At 37.0% G+C, this 21,999-nt stretch overlaps 1 protein-coding gene across 1 annotated transcript; it reads left to right on the forward strand.

Moving 5' to 3' along the window:
- Window positions 1-131: 131 nt before the first annotated feature.
- Window positions 132-21,942, forward strand: LOC117339146 (phospholipid phosphatase 5-like). Its single transcript, XM_033900565.1, is given in 9 exon segments — window positions 132-203; window positions 2,432-2,619; window positions 3,278-3,383; window positions 3,892-3,979; window positions 4,246-4,309; window positions 4,753-4,877; window positions 4,996-5,063; window positions 5,065-5,167; window positions 15,644-21,942. Coding segments are annotated over 8 exon segments (813 nt in total). The 5' UTR covers window positions 132-203; window positions 2,432-2,542; the 3' UTR covers window positions 15,826-21,942.
- The last annotated feature ends 57 nt before the right edge of the window (window positions 21,943-21,999 follow it).

The following is a 21,999-nucleotide window of genomic DNA, read 5'->3' on the forward strand; positions in this document are numbered from 1 at the left end:
CAATTTCTATTTTATATTTAGTCAGAATAATGTCTCTTATGGGTGTATTTTATCTTTCATCAAATATTATTTACTATTAAATTATCGCATATATTAGCCTGAGCCGTTCGTATATTTGTACTCTAATATAAGTCAAGAGAGCTTCCGCATGTACATCCACGTTGTATACAAGCGAGTGATACAAATTGGATATCACATCACAGGTGAGATCAAAGCTGACCTACGGTCAGTTTCACGCTTGGACAATCATACACGTGTGGCGTCGTCTTTAAGACAATCCCCCGTGGCGAACAGTGTAAATGGAATTTAAATGTTTACTGTAAACACAAGATGACCTTAGAGGTCTGCAGCTGAACAAATATAAATAACAGCTTTGACTTATAGTAAATTAATATTGGCATATATTGCAATCACTGTGGTTCAGGTAATTAGGCCTAGACTGCAGGCATTTCCGCTTTGTCAATGTGGCCTCTGTTAGTTACATTTAGGCCGATGGCAAAACTATATTTCTAAACCTTATTTTACATAACTTGTTCTTTCACCAACTGTATTTTAATTTTGCTGGTGTTGATTATCATCTAGCTAGCTGTCAGCTCATTTTCTTTCAATTATATTTTTTTATTAAATAATTCTATTTAATCTTTTAATAAAAAAATAAATAAATTGCCTTTTTTTAACCGGCACAGGACATATACATTTTAGGTAGGATATTTAAGGTTAAAAAGAACACTGCATGCTCGTTTGACTATTATGTGAAAACACAGTTTGTTAAATTATTAGCTTATATGTCTCTGCTTATAGAAAAGACTTTAATGTTAAAATGATAATACAATTATACAGTTGTGATTTGGTTAGACCATGCAGGTTAAGAAAACTATATGCTTGTTTTGTGGGAGACACAACAGGAATTTCGAAGACAGTGGAACCTGTCTAATCCAACACCATGTGGGAGTGACAGTTTTGGTCGGATTAGACAGGTTTCACTGTATCTGTAATTTATATTCGTATATCTCTTGCTATTCTTCTTTACTGAACCTAAAAAAGGAGAAGAATATGACATGGTTTCCAATCTAATGACTATTAAATATAAACATATATAATAAACAGTTAATTATATGTAGGGACAATTCCTTTGATAAATAATGTGGAGCTACCAACAATTTATTGACTTTAATTAAAACCTGTATGTTCTTGTAATTATATTGATTGTTCATGGCATTATATACATAATGTTTGTCAAAGACAATATACATGATTGTGGACATGCGCTATATCACAGTCATATTATTAATTAAATAGTGTAACTGAAGAGGGAATCGAAACTTATGTAGAGAGGATTTACTCATGGACCATCAAACTTTAGTCAAATGCAGTATAATATCGCTGCTGTAACCACTATAGGTATAAGCTAGCAACCTGTGTTTACCTTCCATTAATTTGTCACTTTAATGGAACAATTCAGATAGAAAACATCGCCATATGATAACATGATTATGACATCATAGTTAAATGGCACTTAAACCACAGGCAGTTGTACAAGTAATGCCTGTGATTAACTGGACCTTAAGGTTGCCCAATTAAAAAACGAATCCTCCCGAAATGTAGTGATAGGATTTTTCGGCATAGTAACAACCAAACCATATGTAATGTTAAAGATTATATTTGTCTTCAGATCTGTGTAATACATTAGAATTATATATGCCGCAGATTTTACTCAGTATCAAAAATTATCTAATTTCCTCACATTTAGTACAGTAGAACTGGAACATTAAACCATAACTTCTTGGAATTTCTTGAATCGTTTGTTTTAATTTCAAGGATAAGAAAAATATATTCCTAGCCTCCTATTAATTATGTAACTAATACCATTTTAGTTGGCCAGGAACTTTTTCTTCTGAGAATTGATTATATTTTTGAAAATATTTATAATTAAGTTTTATTGATAATTTACTTTTTGTGTAAAAATTGAAAGTTCTATTAATAAGGTAGAAATAAGATTAGGTAGTATTTGGGTACGATTCAATTTTCAAAATAGACCTGATGTTTCTTATTAATTCAGACCATTTTTTATGCCCCCACCAAGAAATGGGGCATGTCCGTCAGCATTGCGTCCCATCCTGTCCCGTCCCATCCCAACATGCATCCCGTCCCATCTTGATGCAATATAAGTAGCTAATCTCAAAAACGGCTAATGTGATCTTCATAGCACTAAACCGTGTTTCGGGATTTCAAGTGACATCAGCAGGGGCATTTCGGTCTTACAGACATTTTCTAGTTTACTGAATATTTATCCTTTAAATGTTTATTTATTTATTTATGTGTATATAAGTTTATTTAGAAATCTATAATTTCAAGGAACTTTGTGATGTTTTTATCTGATTAAGCATGCAATTAGAAAAATATGTTTATACATTTTTTTTTCTTTTTAAAGATCTGAATTAAGCTGAACCTATGGATCGGTGACCAACCTCTGTCTGTGTAATACTTGTGACCTTGTGGAATAAAGACAGGTGATGACAAGGTCACAGAAAGTGCTGTAACCATGACAACCAACCTGAGACTTCATACCTCCCTTATAGTTGAAATTGGTCTGAGGATTTTCTTAGCAATTTTCTTTTAGTAAGTAATACTATTAAGTAGTTGATAACTTTTTGTAAAAAAAATAATCTTACTACGTACCGGTAGATATATCTAAATGTCACATGGTCGTATATGGTTACAAACATATTATTTAATTATATAATTTGTTAATGAAATGACAAATTGCTGCCAGCTATTTTTCCAAAGTAAGTGTAATACAGTTTACACCTGCAGTTTATACACGTGTGCGCTTGGGTTTATGTTTTGCAATATTGAGACAGTGTAATGTATGAAAGGTTTATTTTGTTCTATGTATATGCTGTAATATGCCAATTTAAACTATATACATGTACTAGTATCTTGGGAAGTTGGAGGGAGAAAAAACAGTCTATCGTATCTGCTGATGATGATGAATAAGGAGGAGAGGATAAGGAAATTCTGTTCAATTTTATAAACCAGACTGGGAAACAGCTAAGAAATAGTATATTCTGTATGAGGAGTTATATACAGTAGTTAGTGGTGACTGGTACCATTTCTATGCTATCTAACCAGAGATGTAAATATCAGGCTGTGTCTCTGATACAACCTTATATCACAAAATCGTCTCGTAATATTAAATGATAATATAGGATAGCTTAATGTTGAATAATTTAACCAGTATGTTGTTTACCATAAGTCACTTTTCGTCGTTGTGTAGTATTTCCGATGATGCTGTCCCTTTCCGGAGGAAGATCCAGCCGGAGGAGTACTGGTTGTACCAGTTCCCACGGACACCAAGTTACTACCCCAGTAGATATTTATGGGTAAGTATCTCCTGTTGACAGACAACTGTGACAAATTTGTATTGTTTATAAATTTGTTCTCCCTTGTGGAGTTACTGTAGCTTGTAGTGGAATCAGAGTATAGTCAAGTGTAACTTCAGATAAATATTGGAGGTGAGTTTTCGATCCTAGTCTGGGTTGGTTTGTGGTTCTCAGGAAGCTGAGATAGGAACCATTATAGGCTGTTATGGTTGTGTCCCTTATCTAGACCCTCTACCTCAGTTGGTCATGATAGCATGTGTCTGACCTCTTGTATGTTATTCAGTGAGGTAGTCACCTGCTACTACATGGAAAACCACTTCAAAACAACCCTAACTGTTCAGGATGTGATTAACCAAACAAACAAACATGTCTTCACCATTTTGTTTAACTATGTGTATGATATCTCTCGTGTTTCCACTCGACTGTATCCTAAAAGTTCCATTGATATCTCTCGTGTTTACAGCGAATTTTATCCTCAAAGTTTCATTGATATCTCTTTTCCTTACAGCGAACAGTATTTGGGGCGCCAATGGTAGTGATAGGTGTGATGTATATGTGGAAGAAGGACATCACCGATCTAAAGCAAGCTTTTCTGGGTAAATATGTGATACTGGTCTTCAACATTTTTAGTTAATATACATGTATAACAAATACCAGGTAAACATCAAGTTGAATTTTACTGTGACTAGCTTTGTTGGTTCTTAATCATTTTTCGTTTCAGCTTTTAATCTTTATAATATATATAATTATGCATGTAATTATCTGTTTAAGCCAGGTGAATTTTTAATATGATCTTACATTTTATTTAAATTTAAACATGACATCATTTACTAATGACACTAGATTATGTTTGATATTACAGGTGTAGCGTTGTCTGTATTTCTCACTGGGTCGGTCACCAACTGTATCAAACTAGGTGTGGGCAGGTTAGTACTGCAGAGATCTATAATTCAACAATTTGATTAAAATACATAATGATTTCAAAACAACTGAAGGCCATAAAATGGATGGTTGATATAGTATCACAGAAAAGTTGTTTATTTTATATAGTTTGACAACCTCACTTAAATTTATAAACTTGCTGAATTCATAAAAGCATGGTTCCTTTTTATTCTGTTCTGTAATAGGTTATCATTTCAGGACAATAAAATCCAAGGATGAAGATAAAAATTAAAAAAAAAAAAAAAGTTAGGAAATATTATATCCAAATAGATTATTTTTCATGTCATAATTTATTTAGTTAATGTTTTAAAGGAAAATTTAGAGGCTAATTTCTGGAAAAAAAAATCGGGAAAACAACAGAAGATTATGTTATCCTGTTGCCGGGATAATACTGATATTATTGAGTTGTGTATCCATTCCTACACAGGCCTCGTCCAGACTTCATGGCTCGCTGCTTTCCTGAGGGTGATTTCAACGACGAGCTGCGATGCACAGGAAATGAGCTGGATGTAATACAAGGGTATAAAAGTTTCCCCAGCGGTCACTCCTCATGTGAGTACATCATAGTCACTTTTCATGTTATTATTCTAGAGTTCTAGTGGCTGTTGAACCATGCTAAAAATCATAAAGTAACTCATGTTTTAATTTCTGTTGCCTGTGTATGTTACAGTTGCCTTCAGTAGCCTTGGATTTCTGGCCCTGTACGTAGCGGGGAAGCTGCAGTGTTTCAGTCGTCGTGGGACGGGGTCAGACATGGCGTGTGTGTTGTGTGGTCTGCCTCCTCCTTTGGCCTGTTATGATCGCTGTATCTCGTACTGCTGACTACCACCATCACTGGCAGGGTAAGTTACAATATCAAGTTGTTAATCACAAAGTACCGGTAGGTCATTGTGTCGCAATGTAAGGCGTACGTGAGTCACAAAATAGGTCAAGGGGTTACAATATAAGTCACGAATCATGAAGTAGGTCATGGAGTAACCTTAACTCTAACCCAAAAGTATGTTAAGGGGTCACAAAGTAGGACACGGGGTCAACTGGTAGGTTATGGGGTCACAAAGTACATCATAGGGTCAAAAGGTCAATTGTTGGGTCACATGCTGGATTATAGGTCATTGGGTCACATGGTAATCATAGAATTTATGGAAAGCCACAAGGGTAGTGTAACAGGTTTATCTACCAAGTGTTGATTAAGACTTGAGTTGTTTTATATAAAAGGACGTCTGCTGTTAGGGAGTTCACAGTATACAGTCTGTTCTTGCACAGAAAACCTAAAAATAAATATCCCTGTTGTTTTGTTTACAGATGTGAGTGTGGGGTCAGTCATAGGAGTAATATCTTTTTTGTTTTGTTTACAGATGTGAGTGTGGGGTCTGTCCTAGGAATAATATCTTTGTTGTTTTGTTTACAGATGTGAGTGTGGGGTCTGTCCTAGGAGTAATATATCTGTTGTTTTGTTTACAGATGTGAGTGTGGGGTCAGTCCTAGGAGTAATATCTTTGTTGTTTTGTTTGCAGATGTAAGTGTGGGGTCAGTCCTAGGAGTAATATATCTGTTGTTTTGTTTACAGATGTGAGTGTGGGGTCTGTCCTAGGAATAATATCTTTGTTGTTTTGTTTACAGATGTGAGTGTGGGGTCAGTCCTAGGAGTAATATCTTTGTTGTTTTGTTTACAGATGTGAGTGTGGGGTCAGTCCTAGGGATAATATCACTGTTGTTTTGTTTACAGATGTGAGTGTGGGGTCAGTCCTAGGGATAATATCACTGTTGTTTGTTTACAGATGTGAGTGTGGGGTCAGTTTTAGGAATACAATTTCTGTTGTTTTGTTTACAGATGTGAGTGTGGGGTCTGTCCTAGGAGTAATATCACTGTTGTTTTGTTTACAGATGTGAGTGTGGGGTCAGTCCTAGGGATAATATCACTGTTGTTTTGTTTACAGATGTGAGTGTGGGGTCAGTCCTAGGAGTAATATCACTGTTGTTTTGTTTACAGATGTGAGTGTGGGGTCAGTCCTAGGAGTAATATCTTTGTTGTTTTGTTTACAGATGTGAGTGTGGGGTCTGTCCTAGGGATAATATCACTGTTGTTTTGTTTACAGATGTGAGTGTGGGTTCAGTTCTAGGGATAATATCACTGTTGTTTTGTTTACAGATGTGAGTGTGGGTTCAGTCCTAGGGATAATATCACTGTTGTTTTGTTTACAGATGTGAGTGTGGGGTCTGTCCTAGGAGTAATATCTTTGTTGTTTTGTTTACAGATGTGAGCGTGGGGTCTGTCCTAGGAGTAATATCTTTGTTGTTTTGTTTACAGATGTGAGTGTGGGGTCTGTCCTAGGAGTAATATCTTTGTTGTTTTGTTTACAGATGTGAGTGTGGGGTCTGTCCTAGGAGTAATATCTTTGTTGTTTTGTTTACAGATGTGAGTGTGGGGTCTGTCCTAGGGATAATATCACTGTTGTTTTGTTTACAGATGTGAGTGTGGGGTCTGTCCTAGGGATAATACCACTGTTGTTTTGTTTACAGATGTGAGTGTGGGGTCAGTCCTAGGGATAATATCACTGTTGTTTTGTTTACAGATGTGAGTGTGGGGTCTGTTCTAGGGATAATATCACTGTTGTTTTGTTTACAGATGTGAGTGTGGGGTCAGTCCTAGGAGTAATATCACTGTTGTTTTGTTTACAGATGTGAGTGTGGGGTCTGTCCTAGGAGTAATATCACTGTTGTTTTGTTTACAGATGTGAGTGTGGGGTCTGTCCTAGGGATAATATCACTGTTGTTTTGTTTACAGATGTGAGTGTGGGGTCTGTCCTAGGGATAATATCACTGTTGTTTTGTTTACAGATGTGAGTGTGGGGTCAGTCCTAGGAGTAATATCACTGTTGTTTTGTTTACAGATGTGAGTGTGGGGTCAGTCCTAGGAGTAATATCACTGTTGTTTTGTTTACAGATGTGAGTGTGGGGTCAGTCCTAGGAGTAATATCTTTGTTGTTTTGTTTACAGATGTGAGTGTGGGGTCTGTCCTAGGGATAATATCACTGTTGTTTTGTTTACAGATGTGAGCATGGGGTCAGTCCTAGGGATAATATCACTGTTGTTTTGCTTACAGATGTGAGTGTGGGGTCTATCCTAGGGATAATATCACTGTTGTTTTGTTTACAGATGTGAGTGTGGGGTCAGTCCTAGGGATAATATCACTGTTGTTTTGTTTACAGATGTGAGTGTGGGGTCTGTCCTAGGAGTAATATCTTTGTTGTTTTGTTTACAGATGTGAGCGTGGGGTCAGTCCTAGGAGAAATGTCACTGTTGTTTTGTTTACAGATGTGAGTGTGGGGTCAGTCCTAGGAGTAATATCACTGTTGTTTTGTTTACAGATGTGAGTGTGGGGTCAGTCCTAGGAGTAATATCTTTGTTGTTTTGTTTACAGATGTGAGTGTGGGGTCTGTCCTAGGGATAATATCACTGTTGTTTTGTTTACAGATGTGAGTGTGGGTTCAGTTCTAGGGATAATATCACTGTTGTTTTGTTTACAGATGTGAGTGTGGGTTCAGTCCTAGGGATAATATCACTGTTGTTTTGTTTACAGATGTGAGTGTGGGGTCTGTCCTAGGAGTAATATCTTTGTTGTTTTGTTTACAGATGTGAGTGTGGGGTCTGTCCTAGGAGTAATATCTTTGTTGTTTTGTTTACAGATGTGAGTGTGTGGTCTGTCCTAGGGATAATATCACTGTTGTTTTGTTTACAGATGTGAGTGTGGGGTCTGTCCTAGGGATAATACCACTGTTGTTTTGTTTACAGATGTGAGTGTGGGGTCAGTCCTAGGGATAATATCACTGTTGTTTTGTTTACAGATGTGAGTGTGGGGTCTGTTCTAGGGATAATATCACTGTTGTTTTGTTTACAGATGTGAGTGTGGGGTCTGTCCTAGGAGTAATATCACTGTTGTTTTGTTTACAGATGTGAGTGTGGGGTCTGTCCTAGGAGTAATATCACTGTTGTTTTGTTTACAGATGTGAGTGTGGGGTCTGTCCTAGGGATAATATCACTGTTGTTTTGTTTACAGATGTGAGTGTGGGGTCTGTCCTAGGGATAATATCACTGTTGTTTTGTTTACAGATGTGAGTGTGGGGTCAGTCCTAGGAGTAATATCACTGTTGTTTTGTTTACAGATGTGAGTGTGGGGTCAGTCCTAGGAGTAATATCACTGTTGTTTTGTTTACAGATGTGAGTGTGGGGTCAGTCCTAGGAGTAATATCTTTGTTGTTTTGTTTACAGATGTGAGTGTGGGGTCTGTCCTAGGGATAATATCACTGTTGTTTTGTTTACAGATGTGAGCATGGGGTCAGTCCTAGGGATAATATCACTGTTGTTTTGCTTACAGATGTGAGTGTGGGGTCTATCCTAGGGATAATATCACTGTTGTTTTGTTTACAGATGTGAGTGTGGGGTCAGTCCTAGGGATAATATCACTGTTGTTTTGTTTACAGATGTGAGTGTGGGGTCTGTCCTAGGAGTAATATCTTTGTTGTTTTGTTTACAGATGTGAGCGTGGGGTCTGTCCTAGGGATAATATCACTGTTGTTTTGCTTACAGATGTGAGTGTGGGGTCTATCCTAGGGATAATATCTTTGTTGTTTTGTTTACAGATGTGAGTGTGGGGTCAGTCCTAGGAGTAATATCTTTGTTGTTTTGTTTACAGATGTGAGTGTGGGGTCAGTCCTAGGGATAATATCACTGTTGTTTTGTTTACAGATGTGAGTGTGGGGTCAGTCCTAGGGATAATATCTTTGTTGTTTTGTTTACAGATGTGAGTGTGGGGTCTGTCCTAGGAGTAATATCTTTGTTGTTTTGTTTACAGATGTGAGCGTGGGGTCAGTCCTAGGGATAATATCACTGTTGTTTTGTTTACAGATGTGAGTGTGGGGTCTGTCCTAGGGATAATATCACTGTTGTTTTGTTTACAGATGTGAGTGTGGGGTCTGTCCTAGGAGTAATATCTTTGTTGTTTTGTTTACAGATGTGAGTGTGGGGTCTGTCCTAGGGATAATATCACTGTTGTTTTGTTTACAGATGTGAGTGTGGGGTCTGTCCTAGGAGTAATATCTTTGTTGTTTTGTTTACAGATGTGAGTGTGGGGTCAGTCCTAGGAGAAATGTCACTGTTGTTTTGTTTACAGATGTGAGTGTGGGGTCAGTCCTAGGAGTAATATCTTTGTTGTTTTGTTTACAGATGTGAGTGTGGGGTCTGTCCTAGGAGTAATATCTTTGTTGTTTTGTTTACAGATGTGAGTGTGGGGTCTGTCCTAGGGATAATATCACTGTTGTTTTGTTTACAGATGTGAGTGTGGGGTCTGTCCTAGGGATAATATCACTGTTGTTTTGTTTACAGATGTGAGTGTGGGGTCAGTCCTAGGGATAATATCACTGTTGTTTTGTTTACAGATGTGAGTGTGGGGTCTGTTCTAGGGATAATATCACTGTTGTTTTGTTTACAGATGTGAGTGTGGGGTCAGTCTTAGGAGTAATATCACTGTTGTTTTGTTTACAGATGTGAGTGTGGGGTCTGTCCTAGGGATAATATCACAGTTGTTTTGTTTACAGATGTGAGTGTGGGGTCAGTCCTAGGAGTAATATCACTGTTGTTTTGTTTACAGATGTGAGTGTGGGGTCAGTCCTAGGAGTAATATCACTGTTGTTTTGTTTACAGATGTGAGTGTGGGGTCAGTCCTAGGAGTAATATCTTTGTTGTTTTGTTTACAGATGTGAGTGTGGGGTCTGTCCTAGGGATAATATCACTGTTGTTTTGTTTACAGATGTGAGCATGGGGTCTGTCCTAGGAATAATATCTTTGTTGTTTTGTTTACAGATGTGAGTGTGGGGTCTGTCCTAGGAGTAATATATCTGTTGTTTTGTTTACAGATGTGAGTGTGGGGTCAGTCCTAGGAGTAATATCTTTGTTGTTTTGTTTGCAGATGTGAGTGTGGGGTCAGTCCTAGGGATAATATCACTGTTGTTTTGTTTACAGATGTGAGTGTGGGGTCAGTCCTAGGGATAATATCACTGTTGTTTGTTTACAGATGTGAGTGTGGGGTCAGTTTTAGGAATACAATTTCTGTTGTTTTGTTTACAGATGTGAGTGTGGGGTCTGTCCTAGGAGTAATATCACTGTTGTTTTGTTTACAGATGTGAGTGTGGGGTCAGTCCTAGGGATAATATCACTGTTGTTTTGTTTACAGATGTGAGTGTGGGGTCAGTCCTAGGAGTAATATCACTGTTGTTTTGTTTACAGATGTGAGTGTGGGGTCAGTCCTAGGAGTAATATCTTTGTTGTTTTGTTTACAGATGTGAGTGTGGGGTCTGTCCTAGGGATAATATCACTGTTGTTTTGTTTACAGATGTGAGTGTGGGTTCAGTCCTAGGGATAATATCACTGTTGTTTTGTTTACAGATGTGAGTGTGGGGTCTGTCCTAGGAGTAATATCTTTGTTGTTTTGTTTACAGATGTGAGTGTGGGGTCTGTCCTAGGAGTAATATCTTTGTTGTTTTGTTTACAGATGTGAGTGTGGGGTCTGTCCTAGGAGTAATATCTTTGTTGTTTTGTTTACAGATGTGAGTGTGGGGTCTGTCCTAGGGATAATATCACTGTTGTTTTGTTTACAGATGTGAGTGTGGGGTCTGTCCTAGGGATAATATCACTGTTGTTTTGTTTACAGATGTGAGTGTGGGGTCAGTCCTAGGGATAATATCACTGTTGTTTTGTTTACAGATGTGAGTGTGGGGTCTGTTCTAGGGATAATATCACTGTTGTTTTGTTTACAGATGTGAGTGTGGGGTCAGTCCTAGGAGTAATATCACTGTTGTTTTGTTTACAGATGTGAGTGTGGGGTCTGTCCTAGGAGTAATATCACTGTTGTTTTGTTTACAGATGTGAGTGTGGGGTCTGTCCTAGGGATAATATCACTGTTGTTTTGTTTACAGATGTGAGTGTGGGGTCTGTCCTAGGGATAATATCACTGTTGTTTTGTTTACAGATGTGAGTGTGGGGTCAGTCCTAGGAGTAATATCACTGTTGTTTTGTTTACAGATGTGAGTGTGGGGTCAGTCCTAGGAGTAATATCACTGTTGTTTTGTTTACAGATGTGAGTGTGGGGTCAGTCCTAGGGATAATATCTTTGTTGTTTTGTTTACAGATGTGAGTGTGGGGTCTGTCCTAGGAGTAATATCTTTGTTGTTTTGTTTACAGATGTGAGCGTGGGGTCAGTCCTAGGGATAATATCACTGTTGTTTTGTTTACAGATGTGAGTGTGGGGGTCTGTCCTAGGGATAATATCACTGTTGTTTTGTTTACAGATGTGAGTGTGGGGTCTGTCCTAGGAGTAATATCTTTGTTGTTTTGTTTACAGATGTGAGTGTGGGGTCTGTCCTAGGGATAATATCACTGTTGTTTTGTTTACAGATGTGAGTGTGGGGTCTGTCCTAGGAGTAATATCTTTGTTGTTTTGTTTACAGATGTGAGTGTGGGGTCAGTCCTAGGAGAAATATCACTGTTGTTTTGTTTACAGATGTGAGTGTGGGGTCAGTCCTAGGAGTAATATCTTTGTTGTTTTGTTTACAGATGTGAGTGTGGGGTCTGTCCTAGGAGTAATATCTTTGTTGTTTTGTTTACAGATGTGAGTGTGGGGTCTGTCCTAGGGATAATATCACTGTTGTTTTGTTTACAGATGTGAGTGTGGGGTCTGTCCTAGGGATAATATCACTGTTGTTTTGTTTACAGATGTGAGTGTGGGGGTCAGTCCTAGGGATAATATCACTGTTGTTTTGTTTACAGATGTGAGTGTGGGGTCTGTTCTAGGGATAATATCACTGTTGTTTTGTTTACAGATGTGAGTGTAGGGTCAGTCCTAGGAGTAATATCACTGTTGTTTTGTTTACAGATGTGAGTGTGGGGTCTGTCCTAGGGATAATATCACTGTTGTTTTGTTTACAGATGTGAGTGTGGGGTCTGTCCTAGGGATAATATCACTGTTGTTTTGTTTACAGATGTGAGTGTGGGGTCAGTCCTAGGGATAATATCACTGTTGTTTTGTTTACAGATGTGAGTGTGGGGTCAGTCCTAGGAGTAATATCACTGTTGTTTTGTTTACAGATGTGAGTGTGGGGTCAGTCCTAGGAGTAATATCTTTGTTGTTTTGTTTACAGATGTGAGTGTGGGGTCTGTCCTAGGGATAATATCACTGTTGTTTTGTTTACAGATGTGAGCATGGGGTCTGTCCTAGGGATAATATCACTGTTGTTTTGCTTACAGATGTGAGTGTGGGGTCTATCCTAGGGATAATATCACTGTTGTTTTGTTTACAGATGTGAGTGTGGGGTCAGTCCTAGGGATAATATCACTGTTGTTTTGTTTACAGATGTGAGTGTGGGGTCTGTCCTAGGAGTAATATCTTTGTTGTTTTGTTTACAGATGTGAGCGTGGGGTCTGTCCTAGGGATAATATCACTGTTGTTTTGCTTACAGATGTGAGTGTGGGGTCTATCCTAGGGATAATATCTTTGTTGTTTTGTTTACAGATGTGAGTGTGGGGTCAGTCCTAGGGATAATATCACTGTTGTTTTGTTTACAGATGTGAGTGTGGGGTCTGTCCTAGGAGTAATATCTTTGTTGTTTTGTTTACAGATGTGAGCGTGGGGTCAGTCCTAGGGATAATATCACTGTTGTTTTGTTTACAGATGTGAGTGTGGGGTCAGTCCTAGGGATAATATCTTTGTTGTTTTGTTTACAGATGTGAGTGTGGGGTCAGTCCTAGGAGTAATATCTTTGTTGTTTTGTTTACAGATGTGAGTGTGGGGTCAGTCCTAGGGATAATATCACTGTTGTTTTGTTTACAGATGTGAGTGTGGGGTCAGTCCTAGGGATAATATCTTTGTTGTTTTGTTTACAGATGTGAGTGTGGGGTCTGTCCTAGGAGTAATATCTTTGTTGTTTTGTTTACAGATGTGAGCGTGGGGTCAGTCCTAGGGATAATATCACTGTTGTTTTGTTTACAGATGTGAGTGTGGGGTCTGTCCTAGGGATAATATCACTGTTGTTTTGTTTACAGATGTGAGTGTGGGGTCTGTCCTAGGAGTAATATCTTTGTTGTTTTGTTTACAGATGTGAGTGTGGGGTCTGTCCTAGGGATAATATCACTGTTGTTTTGTTTACAGATGTGAGTGTGGGGTCTGTCCTAGGAGTAATATCTTTGTTGTTTTGTTTACAGATGTGAGTGTGGGGTCAGTCCTAGGAGAAATATCACTGTTGTTTTGTTTACAGATGTGAGTGTGGGGTCAGTCCTAGGAGTAATATCTTTGTTGTTTTGTTTACAGATGTGAGTGTGAGGTCTGTCCTAGGAGTAATATCTTTGTTGTTTTGTTTACAGATGTGAGTGTGGGGTCTGTCCTAGGGATAATATCACTGTTGTTTGTTTACAGATGTGAGTGTGGGGTCTGTCCTAGGGATAATATCACTGTTGTTTTGTTTACAGATGTGAGTGTGGGGTCAGTCCTAGGGATAATATCACTGTTGTTTTGTTTACAGATGTGAGTGTGGGGTCTGTTCTAGGGATAATATCACTGTTGTTTTGTTTACAGATGTGAGTGTAGGGTCAGTCCTAGGAGTAATATCACTGTTGTTTTGTTTACAGATGTGAGTGTGGGGTCTGTCCTAGGAGTAATATCACTGTTGTTTTGTTTACAGATGTGAGTGTGGGGTCTGTCCTAGGGATAATATCACTGTTGTTTTGTTTACAGATGTGAGTGTGGGGTCTGTCCTAGGGATAATATCACTGTTGTTTTGTTTACAGATGTGAGTGTGGGGTCAGTCCTAGGGATAATATCACTGTTGTTTTGTTTACAGATGTGAGTGTGGGGTCAGTCCTAGGAGTAATATCACTGTTGTTTTGTTTACAGATGTGAGTGTGGGGTCAGTCCTAGGAGTAATATCTTTGTTGTTTTGTTTACAGATGTGAGTGTGGGGTCTGTCCTAGGGATAATATCACTGTTGTTTTGTTTACAGATGTGAGCATGGGGTCTGTCCTAGGGATAATATCACTGTTGTTTTGCTTACAGATGTGAGTGTGGGGTCTATCCTAGGGATAATATCACTGTTGTTTTGTTTACAGATGTGAGTGTGGGGTCAGTCCTAGGGATAATATCACTGTTGTTTTGTTTACAGATGTGAGTGTGGGGTCTGTCCTAGGAGTAATATCTTTGTTGTTTTGTTTACAGATGTGAGCGTGGGGTCTGTCCTAGGGATAATATCACTGTTGTTTTGCTTACAGATGTGAGTGTGGGGTCTATCCTAGGGATAATATCTTTGTTGTTTTGTTTACAGATGTGAGTGTGGGGTCAGTCCTAGGGATAATATCACTGTTGTTTTGTTTACAGATGTGAGTGTGGGGTCTGTCCTAGGAGTAATATCTTTGTTGTTTTGTTTACAGATGTGAGCGTGGGGTCAGTCCTAGGGATAATATCACTGTTGTTTTGTTTACAGATGTGAGTGTGGGGTCAGTCCTAGGGATAATATCTTTGTTGTTTTGTTTACAGATGTGAGTGTGGGGTCAGTCCTAGGAGTAATATCTTTGTTGTTTTGTTTACAGATGTGAGTGTGGGGTCAGTCCTAGGGATAATATCACTGTTGTTTTGTTTACAGATGTGAGTGTGGGGTCAGTCCTAGGGATAATATCTTTGTTGTTTTGTTTACAGATGTGAGTGTGGGGTCTGTCCTAGGAGTAATATCTTTGTTGTTTTGTTTACAGATGTGAGCGTGGGGTCAGTCCTAGGGATAATATCACTGTTGTTTTGTTTACAGATGTGAGTGTGGGGTCTGTCCTAGGGATAATATCACTGTTGTTTTGTTTACAGATGTGAGTGTGGGGTCTGTCCTAGGAGTAATATCTTTGTTGTTTTGTTTACAGATGTGAGTGTGGGGTCTGTCCTAGGAGTAATATCTTTGTTGTTTTGTTTACAGATGTGAGTGTGGGGTCTGTCCTAGGGATAATATCACTGTTGTTTTGTTTACAGATGTGAGTGTGGGGTCTGTCCTAGGAGTAATATCTTTGTTGTTTTGTTTACAGATGTGAGTGTGGGGTCAGTCCTAGGAGAAATATCACTGTTGTTTTGTTTACAGATGTGAGTGTGGGGTCAGTCCTAGGAGTAATATCTTTGTTGTTTTGTTTACAGATGTGAGTGTGGGGTCTGTCCTAGGAGTAATATCTTTGTTGTTTTGTTTACAGATGTGAGTGTGGGGTCAGTCCTAGGGATAATATCACTGTTGTTTTGTTTACAGATGTGAGTGTGGGGTCAGTCCTAGGGATGGGTATTGCCTACCTGTGTTACAGACAATATTATCCACCAATCAACAGACTCAACTCGGACATCCCCTTCATATCACTACCGCAGGAAGTGGACGCGCCGCAATCCCCTCTCTACTCTAACACACCCAATGATGATATCTTAAAGATGGTCTAATGTTTTTAGTTAGGATTTTTGTATTTAGTTAACACTTAAGGGTGTATGTTACCTTTCTGATTATTCAGTTAGCTTGTTGATGTCAGTGTGACTGAAGGTATATCACTTAAGGTCCTTACTAACTATTCAACAATAATTTCAATGAGACTGAATGTCGTTAAAACACTTGAGGATGTATGTTACCTACCATACCAATTATTTTGTTACCTTGAAACCTGTCAGTGAGACTGAATGTCGTTAAAACACTTAAGGATGTATGTTACCTACCATACCAATTATTTTGTTACCTTGAAACTTGTCAGTGAGACTGAATGTCGTTAAAACACTTAAGGATGTATGTTACCTACCATACCGATTATTTTGTTACCTTGAAACTTGTCAGTGAGACTGAATGTCGTTAAAACACTTAAGGGTGCAAATTACCTTGCTGATTATTTAGTTACCTGGTAACTTGTTGTCAGTGAGACTGAATGTTGTTAAAACACTTAAGGGTGTATGTTACCTTGTCGATTATTTCGTAACCTGGTAACTTGTTGTCAGTGAGACTGAATGTAAAACACTTAAGGGTGCATGTTACCTTACTATTATTGATGTCTGTGAGACTGAAAGTGGATAAAACACTTAAGGATGTATGTTACCTTAGTTCAATTGTTGATGTTGATTAAGTTATGTACTTAAGGGTGTATGTTACCTTATAAATTACTGGCGTATTAAGTTGATACTAGTAAAACTACTGTTGTTAAATTGATGATTGGGACCATGTTTAGTCTGTTTAGTTAATATATGATTACATTTTGATCGATAACATAAGGAAAACTGATATGAAAATACGTGAATGGATATGGTCAGACAGTTTTCATTTGCCTCAGTTTCATGATCATAATCAGTTTAAAAATCAAGGGAGATAATTTAAACACAAATGACATAAAAACACAATATTATTTTTGAAGGTCATTATTCCTTATTCAAAAAATCTAAAGTGAAGCTAATCTTGTCATGAAGAATATCAGTACATCATTGTTACAAGAATTTCATTGTTTTCAGCATATTTTTTTTAAAGTTAATAATGTATATGTTGTGTAAGGCACCACACATCCTTAAAATATTGTAGACTCGGTGAAACTTGAGCCATTGTTTGGCATAAATGGTTCATACAAACTTGAGCCATTGTCTGGCATAAATGGTTCATCCATTGATGAATACAATTTTTTGGGGGGAAATTTAAGTATCTACAAAGATTACTATCAATTTTTAATATTCATGAAAATATCTGGTCCATCCTCCCTGACTAACCAGCTGTGATCAGCCATACTTTCTGTTCATAACAACTTATCTAGTATTCGAGAGTTTGAAGTAATTCCCAGGATTTGAGGATATCCCCAAAGGCCTCAATAATCCTCCAAGGTCTCAATGGTATCCCAGATATCTCCAGGGTGTCTCCAGGTTACCTCCAAGATCACATGGTTACCTTCAAGATCTCCAGGTTACCTCCAAGATCTCCAGGTTACCTCCAAGATATCCAGGTTACCTCCAAGATATCCAGGTTACCTCCAAGATCTCCAGGTTACCTCCAAGATCACATGGTTACCTCCAAGATCACACGGTTACCTCCAAGATCTCCAGGTTACCTCCAAGATCTCCAGGTTACCTTCAAGATCTCCAGGTTACCTCCAAGATCTCCAGGTTACCTCCAAGATCACACGGTTACCTCCAAGATCTCCAGGTTACCTCCAAGATCTCCAGGTTACCTCCAAGATCACATGGTTACCTCCAAGATCTCCAGGTTACCTCCAAGATCACATGGTTACCTCCAAGATCACATGGTTACCTCCAACATCATATGGTTACCTCCAACATCACATGGTTACCTCCAACATCACATGGTTACCTCCAACATCACATGGTTACCTCCAAGATATCACCAGGGTGTCTCCAGGGTGTCTCCAGAACACATTTCCATTTCTAAAGAAAAGTCATAAATGACTCACAGAATTTATAAGATATAAAAGTGTCATTGTTGTGTATATTTGTCTTAATTCAGTATTTTGTTGTTTCTAGTATGATGCTGATCAAAAGATTTAAACAGTGCTTCTTATATTTGTGTTGTGTAGATGGTTAGTTAAGAATTTCTGGGCTACGCTAACTAATGGGAATGCATTTATTTAATGCTTGCTCCATATTGATGATTGAACCAGAAAAACCAACTAATGTATTTTTCCTGTAAAACCACAGGGTGCCGGAACACCAGCTTTAACTCTGTGTAGGGGTGGGCTTATTAGAACTACCTGGTACAAAATATGTTAGTGGGCTTATTACCGTACAGATTAAGCTTATTGGCAGATAAATATGGTACATAGATTAGTACTAAAATCACTGGATAAATGAAATAATTTTAGATAGAAGATCTTATGTCCTCCAAATCACTGCCAATGTACAGAGACTTGCCACAGGGACTTAGAACAACTTCTGTGATCCCCACCACTATATATTATACAGTATTACTGGGGTATACATGGAGTTTGTGACAAGTCCCTGTGATAAGTTGATTGTATTATGATTGGGACAATTGACCATTCAAGAAATTCCTGTGATAAAAACTATTGTGAGGAGGAATACATTTTATCTATATTTTGTTACATGTTGAGATATGTTGACCGGAAGTCATTGAAATTTTGTCTTTGTAAATACTTGTCTCCCTCATTATATCTGATCTGTCATTGATAGGATATGTTATCTGTCACGTCAAAGCTGTGAAAATTAATTGTGACATTTACCGAGAAAAATTATATTGACTCGCATAACGTCATATCTCTTTCCAATAAGGCTACTCTAGATGACTTCAAAATGTGTGCTTGTAATTAAAATCTTAATTTCCCCACTGTTTGGCAAGAAATTGAGCAGGTGACCCCATACCTTTTCATGTGTGATTAGGGAATCAAACCCTGGTCGCCTGGGTGAAATGCAAGTTGTATAACCATTGTGCATCTACCCGACCACCAATAGCAAATATCCTTAAGTTGAAATTTTGGTTTCCATTTTTGTGAAGTTTTTCGTATTGTTTTGGGGAAACCGGCCACTCAGGACCATATATATAAATTAATATAGGACCAATATGTATTATAACTTTTATACATTGCGACCATGACGTGAAGATTATTTTAAAATTAAATACTTTTACATATACATATGTCCAGCTGATTGAATTATCATTTCATTTGTCGTATTGAGTAGTGTGAACACTTGCCTTGATATTTTCAGTGTTGTCAAGTTAATTTCTCAGTTAAATTGATTTGAATCTTACTTAATTGTTGTCTCAAACATTTTTGAGAGCCAATTGTATTAATCTTAATGAGTCATTTACTTGAGTATGATAGATATCATCGTTGGATACCCATCGTTGATTTCACTACACTACACTCCTCAGCGGGATAAATACCCACTCACCACGATTAATTATACCATGCTACATTCATCAACGATGGTCAATTACACCCGGAGATAAACTAGTAGTAGCGTAGAGCAATTAAATGACCAGGAGTATCCGACGACTGATAGATACCGGTATGTACATTTCACTGGCTAAATGTCTGATCAATGTACAGTTTTTACACAGTGTTGATTTATACATGTATGTCTCTGAGAGAGAAGTACGATTCAGATTGTATTATTCAGTGTAGTGTTAAACAACAGTAAACTAATTATTTCACAACAAGCTATATAAAAATACATATCAATCACACGTGTAGGGCTAGAGGGAAGGTCTAACTGTTGGAGGAGATCAGATCAAGTATTAGAGAAACCGACATGGTCGGGAAGGTGACCTCCACACCTTTTCACATATGATCAGGGAGTCGAGCCCCGGACACCTGAAGGTTTTATGATTATCACTGTGGTACTAGCTAGACCACCCTGATAATGGTTATTTATGTCGGCGGTAAAGTGTGTAATATTGATATTATCAAATTTGAGTCACAATGTCAACTGTATTATATATATATACACACCGCCTGAAGAAGCCTGAGAGGGCAGAAAGGCCTAGCGGCAAAGTCTTGTTTTTTGTTATTTTTTATACATTCACCTTTGCAAGGATAGTTTTCTTTTTCTTATATATATAGGTATACTTTCACTGCCGATTGTTAATTTTAATTTCATGAATATATTTCTGTATGAATTTGTGTATTAATGTGACTTCTTTGGGTCTGTTTATTTACAACATACATCTATATAAAACAACATAAGTATTGTTTCTTTAAAATCATATTCATTGGCAATTATAAAAATCATGCATTCACATTTGATACTTCTCTTAAAAGTATGCAATCATAATAAAATTTATGTCTATGTATTTAAAACACAGTCATTCATTGATTGTGATATTATATAAAAAATTGATATTATATAAAGTTAATATTATATAATGTTAATATTATATAAAGTTAATACTATATAATGTTAATATTATATAAAGTTAATATTACATAAAGTTAAGTAAGTTGATATATAATGCCTGTTTCACTGGTAAAACATATAGTTATAATCATATCAAACCATATTGATCTTGTAACCACACCAATTAAGATTCTATGTCAACTTGACAAATCAAACTCGTAACAGGTATAAACGTGACCAATATAGAAGTACAATGTGACCAATGAATATTCATGTATTATAATTTTTAACCAGCTAAGAATATTAGCATTTAAAAAGTTGAAAAATTTGAATTTGACCTTTTGAAGTTAATGTTACAGTTTGGCTATAATGTTACAGTTTGGCTAATGGACCTAACATGTATTATAGAAATGTATAGCCTCTGTCAATATCAACACAGTATTTTCTAAATTGTACTGTATTATGATATGTGTGTTCAGTGAAACCAGTCTCGAGTTAACCGACATGCTCCAATGTCATATATATGAGTTAATCTGACCAATGTTTGGTGTTCTGACCAATGTTTGGTGTTCCATAGATTAGACAATTTTCATGTCATATACTTTTGTATAATTAAACTCTAGGTATAAGGGACCATATGCTATTTATATCCTTGCACTGCTCCGTGATTTCCTAGTTCCTGGTAAGGGACCCAGTTATATCACTTAGCGCCATCACCAGACTGGATAAATGATTCCACTGTCCTCTACATAGCCAATAGTACAAAAAGAAAATATCATATTTTTATTGGTAAGAAAATATGATATTCTTATTAGTAAGAAAATATCATATTTTTATTAGTAAGAAAATATGATATTCTTATTAGTAAGAAAATATCATATTTTTATTAGTAAGAAAATATCATATTTTTATTAGTAAAACAAAAGATATCATATTTTTCTAAGTACATTGTACGTGTAAAACAAAAAATATGATATTTTTATTAGTAAGAAAATATAATTTTATTAGTAAGAAAATATCATATTCTTATTAGTAAGAAAATATCATATTTTTATTAGTAAAACAAAAAATATCATATTTTTCTTAGTACATTGTACATGTAAAACAAAAAATATGATATTTTTATTAGTAAGAAAATATGATATTTTTATTAGTAAGAAAATATCATAATTGTATTAGTAAGAAAATATGATATTTTTATCAAAACATGTAATTTGTTTGAGCAGTGAACATGTAGGCACAAATGTAATAAATTTTGGATGCATGTACTCCCACATTCTGTATTTACTTGTTTATAGATATAACTCCCCAGAGATATACTAGAGGATGTGATGAGCGTGTGGGATCTGTGCCAAGTCAAGGTGATTTACCAGAGACACAAAACTCGGGAATATTTTGTCAGAAGTTATAAGCACCATCAGTAAGGTTTATTTTAGACATGGAAATAGAGATAGCTGGTTTCTTCTCGCAGTAGATTATTAAAGTATTCTTTGTGTATTTAGTAAATGGTCAAACCATTTTAGGTTGTGATTGAGTGTATGTCCTGGGTGATTAGCACATGATACAGGTTATGTATCGATATATATGTATTAAAACAATATATATTATAGAGTTATTTTTTCTAGGTTTGCACAATCTGTCTTTTATTTATTTTTCTTACACCGAGTTGTTTTACAACCTTTTTTCTGTACATTGAAATAAATATGCTGCTTGCCTTAATTCGTTTAAGTTGACTTTTTTGTTGTTTTAAACTCCTGATCTGGTCTGAAGGACCGGTGAAGTTAT

The sequence above is a fragment of the Pecten maximus genome, chromosome 12 (genome assembly GCF_902652985.1).
Source record: "Pecten maximus chromosome 12, xPecMax1.1, whole genome shotgun sequence".
NCBI lineage: Eukaryota > Metazoa > Mollusca > Bivalvia > Pectinida > Pectinidae > Pecten > Pecten maximus.